General features: G+C 32.7%; 1 protein-coding gene across 1 annotated transcript in view; it reads right to left on the reverse strand.

Annotated features, from left to right (window-relative positions):
* The window catches only part of LOC107708678 (arsenite methyltransferase-like), a 14,113-nt gene that overhangs the window by 7,725 nt on the left and 1,564 nt on the right, over positions 1–4,824 (reverse strand). Inside the window, exons 4-8 of the mRNA XM_016512971.1 lie at positions 2,301–2,451; positions 1,868–2,004; positions 1,658–1,727; positions 1,381–1,462; positions 556–687 (exon numbers count right to left, since the gene is read on the reverse strand). Coding sequence (XP_016368457.1) covers positions 556–687; positions 1,381–1,462; positions 1,658–1,727; positions 1,868–2,004; positions 2,301–2,451 — 572 coding nt within the window. The remainder of the gene's footprint in view (positions 1–555; positions 688–1,380; positions 1,463–1,657; positions 1,728–1,867; positions 2,005–2,300; positions 2,452–4,824) is intronic.

Consider the following 4,824-nt stretch of genomic DNA (forward strand, 5'->3'; position numbering starts at 1 on the left):
GGCGGCAACAACAATACTACAGTGAGAATTAAAGTTACGCCTTCTTTCTTTGCGTTAACATTTGGGCGGCGTTATGCAAATTTTCCCACATCGTGACGTAGGTATGTTGGGGCGTGTTAGAACGAGCCGTTTTAGGTAGGCGTGGCTGACTCTGAACTTTTATAAAGAATATCTCTTTGGATTTGAGACTTTAGTCTTTGCAACTTTACAGATCTTCTTTATGCACCAAGAGCTTGTAACACTCCAAAGAGAAAGGAAAAATTGAAATCGCATCATATGACACCTTTAAATACAATTCTAAACTAGGAACCACTTTCAAATTAGCAACGGAGGCTTGGGCTGTTTTTTCGGTGGTGGAAACTCAGTAGTTCTACACACAAGAATTTTTTAGGTACAACAACCCACATGTGGTATATATGTGGTAACTGTGGTATAAGAGCAGTCATTTCCTCCAGACCATTAAGTAAGAGTGTTCTTGGACTGAAAATCAGCATGGCTGTGATAATAGACAACTATTCCTATTAGAAGGTGGCATATTTAACACAAACATCTCACCAAGCAGTTTCTCTAATTCCTTATTGCCCACAGTGATGATACTAGCAGTAACCAGTCTGGGTTTACAGAACCCAACCTCTTCAGCCAGTCGTATCAGGTCTTCCCACCATGATGCTCCACTGAGACATTCACCTGATCAATACATGCAAAGAAGCCTAAATCAGTGTCATTTAATTATATGTGACATTTAACGCAAGAAAAGTTAAACTTGCAACATTCAGAAAGCAGGGTTTCTGCAGGTTTTATGTTGTTACATTTAAGACCAAGTAAAGAAAGTGTAAGGAATAAATTTAAGAGAACACAACACATCATGTTCTGTAAATGTAAATGTCTAGGCAGCACAATGAGTTGTGTTAGCTGTTGTATTATGCATTTTATAATACAAACTTACAATGGATCTCCATTACTTTCTGATTTGTTTTACAAGAAAACAAGCCACTAGAGTATGGAAATAACAAAAAGTTATGTTCTTTCTAGTATTATTGTCTTATATTTCAATGCAAATGTTTAAAGATGATTAAATGAAGCCATAAACTTAATTTTGTCCAGTTCCTCAGAAAACAAGACTTCATATCTTCATTTAGCCAATAAATGCATTTTTGTATTGGAAAACAAGACAAAAACAACTGAGGAAGATTTCATTAAATTTTTAGCAATGCATGCAACGCTGTGACTTAATAAATGTAAGACTTTATGCTCTGATTTAAGACCCTTTAAAGCCTTAATTTGTGGAAGGCAAATTAGGACATTTTAAGAGCTTTTTTAAAGACTTTTTAAAGAAAAAAAACTGGCTAATTTGGACAAAAAGTTGATGTTCTTTCCTACCCCATAATACTTTGTTGGCCTTGAGGTCTTCGGGGATTCTAGCATCACTATAAACATCACTAAAGTACAGTTCCCCTCCATCCTAATGACAAAGCAGATCAACATCCTTTTTGTTTGTTAATGAGCTAAAGGCACAAAAGATATCCATATTTCAAATATTCAAAGTAAGATGTTAGCATGTTTTAGGCTATTATTATAGCGTCTGAGAGTCAGGGTTGGAAAAAATCAGATCTAAAAAATAAAGAATTCAACTGAATTCGGCATGAAATCGAAGTACCTTCAGTACACGGTAAGCCTCCCTCATGACACTGGCTTTATCTGGTGACAGGTTCACCACACAGTTTGATCTTTTGAAATAAAAGAACAAAGACTGCCAATAAATTGCTTGTTTATGCTAAAAAGTAACTAACAGTTCTGTGTCAGCAAAGAATGTAGAAGTAATTTGTCTTCACATATAGGCAGCAGTTATGAAACTGTGAAAGCTTACATGATGATATCATATGACTTCTCCTCCAGACCTGCTTCTGCCAAGGCCTCAATGTAGCCTTGAACAAAATTCACATTTGGCTTTTTATAACCAAATCTTTGTGTGTGGTAGTCAATGTATTTCCTAGCCACCTCAAGCTGTAAAACAAAGACATCTGAGCAGTTCACATACACTGTTTTTGCCATTATGTCAAATGCATTTAGGATATTACATAAAAAATATATATATATATTTTTAGTGCTGTAAATCAATTACAATATTTAATGACAAATTATTAATCTCATATTTTGTTTAAAAAACAAACAAACAACACAACTGTATATTTTAAAAGGGTACACGTTTACTAACGGTGTACTAATCTGCCATATAAATTAACCTGTAGCACAATGCATTGCAGCATTACAGTGTTATCTAAAACTTGAAATGAACTTACCTGATCTTCAGTCACGTCGATGCCAGTGACATGTCCCTTCTCTCCTACAAGCTGGCTGAGCATGTAGCAGTCCCGTCCGCTCCCACAGCCAAGATCAAGCACCCTGCAGCACTCCAGACACTCGGGGACCACCAGACCACAGCCATAGTACCTGCCACCAAGGGGTCAGTACTGAATCATCAGTATGTAAAACTGTCAGCTGAAGTATCATCAGAATAAAGCAATATAACTTGTATTCATATCTTATTGTCATATCATTTTATATCAATTACTGGCTAAAATTTTGGATATGATATATCATATATTTTAGATGCAGTATATCATCAGGGGAAGTGACCCTATTAAGCCCACTGAAATCAGAATATTAATTTATGATTATTCCTTATTAATGAGAGCAGCTTTCCAATAAATTAGGTGTTTAGGTACAGCTTTGATTTATAGCAATATATGTATATACAGTATATATATATGTATTTATGTATTTATATTGTATAGATTTATGTAAAGACTTTTCCTTTTGAAAGAAATGATCACTTTTATTAACAAAGGATGCATTAAATTGATCAAAAGTGACATTTATAATGTTACAAAAAGATTTCCATATCAAATAAATGCTGTTCTTCTGAACTTTCTAATAATCAAATAATCCAGAAGAAAATGCACCATGGTTTCCATAAAAATATTAAGCAGCACAAGTGTAGATTTCAGCAGTAAAATTGTAAGATTTCAGCATAATAAAATGACTTCTGAAGGATCATGGGACACTGAAGACTGGAGTAATGGCTGCTGAAACATTTATAAATGAAAAAGAAAAACATAAAACTGTTAATAAATACCTCCAGCATAATTGTACAAGTGTCTATTTTAGTAAATTGGCAATAATTTTTTTCATCCATACATTTTTGAAAGTGTAGGAACTTAATACATTTTGTCTCTGAAATCCATGTCCTCTGGTGTGACACCATATCCTGATTTTAAATCGGCCAATTCCAGAACAAAATTACATTAGTTGAAGGACCCCATTCATGATTATGTTACTGAAGCCCCCTGTCAAGCCCATGATGTGTGCACATGGTCAATTTTCGTCTCCGAAATGTTCAAATATTTAACTTTTTTGGAACCACTAGAAAAGTGTTACGTTTTATTTTCCTTTGGTGTGACACCCCTAAATTATATTTTTTAATTAAAAACTGCATGTTAAACTACATAATCATGGAAAATTATGCAAATATATCTTGCTTACCGCTCATGACAGGTTAACTCGGAATAGCAAGGTCATTAATTGACAGAAAAAGGCTGAAACTTCCTTTGGTGTGACAGATAATGTCCTCCGGTGTGACGCCTGTACTGTCAAACCACAGAACAAAGATGTCACACCAGAGGACAAGGTCTCTTTAAAAAGCGTTTAAAATAATTAAATAAGATTTATTTAACTCCTTTTTATTATTTTTTGATCATTTTCAGTGTTCTTAAATGCAATAATTACATTAATTAAACTATTTTCTGATGTTTTTACAGAAAACTTGTACTGTTATAAAGTGTTATGAAAATAAGTATAAAATGTGATACTTTGTTTTTGAGACAGAAAGAATTGCTATCTCTGCTAGAAGAGATAGTGATTAAGAAACTGAATTTTGTTGATGAAAATTTTTTTTGTTGTTGTTTAAAAAACATGTTGATATTGTTTGTATCAAAATTAAACTTTCCTTCTCCTTTGACATGTTCAAAATTAAATCGAAATAATTTAATAACTACCATTTCTGTCCTTTAGTGTGATGTAATGTCCTATGGTGTGACACACATAAAAAAAACACAGATTTGTTTTTATCTCAAAATATCTTTTAAAAAAAAAGAACAGTTGAGTATTGCAATAGGGGACATACAAATATCACTCAACTTAAAATGGTATAATTTTCAGCAGTTTTGAACGGATGACAGCAAAGTTTGTCTTCTTGTCAAAGTTTGTCTTGAAATTGTCCCAACAAGTCATGGGGTAAAAAAATTGTTAATTATAATTTCATATTAAATAAATAGCACTATATGAAAATAAGTGTCTAACAAAGAAGATAAATCTCTCTCATGCTATATATATATATATATATATGTGTGTGTGTTTGTAAAATTTGTAATATATATAAATGTTTGTAAAATGTTAATTTGAAAAACAGTTTGGGAACTGCAAGATAGAGAAGGGTCTTATGCTCACCAAAGCAGATTTTCACAAAAAATACAATAAAAAAAAAATATTATGAAATGTTCTTACAGTTTACAATAACTGTTTTCCTATATATACAGTCGTGGTCAGAATTATTGGCACCCTTGGTAAATTATGATCAAAGAAGGCTGTGAAAATAAATCTGCATTGTTAATCATTTTGATCTTTTATTTAAAAAATTCACATAAATCTAACCTTTCATTGGAGAATAAGAATTTAAAATGGGGGGAAATGTCATTATGACAAATGTTTTTTTCTCAAATACACGTTGGACACAATTATTGGCACCCCTAGAAATTCTTATGAGTA

The sequence above is a fragment of the Sinocyclocheilus rhinocerous genome, unplaced genomic scaffold (assembly GCF_001515625.1).
Source record: "Sinocyclocheilus rhinocerous isolate Xijiao unplaced genomic scaffold, SAMN03320098_v1.1 scaffold236, whole genome shotgun sequence".
Lineage (NCBI taxonomy): Eukaryota > Metazoa > Chordata > Actinopteri > Cypriniformes > Cyprinidae > Sinocyclocheilus > Sinocyclocheilus rhinocerous.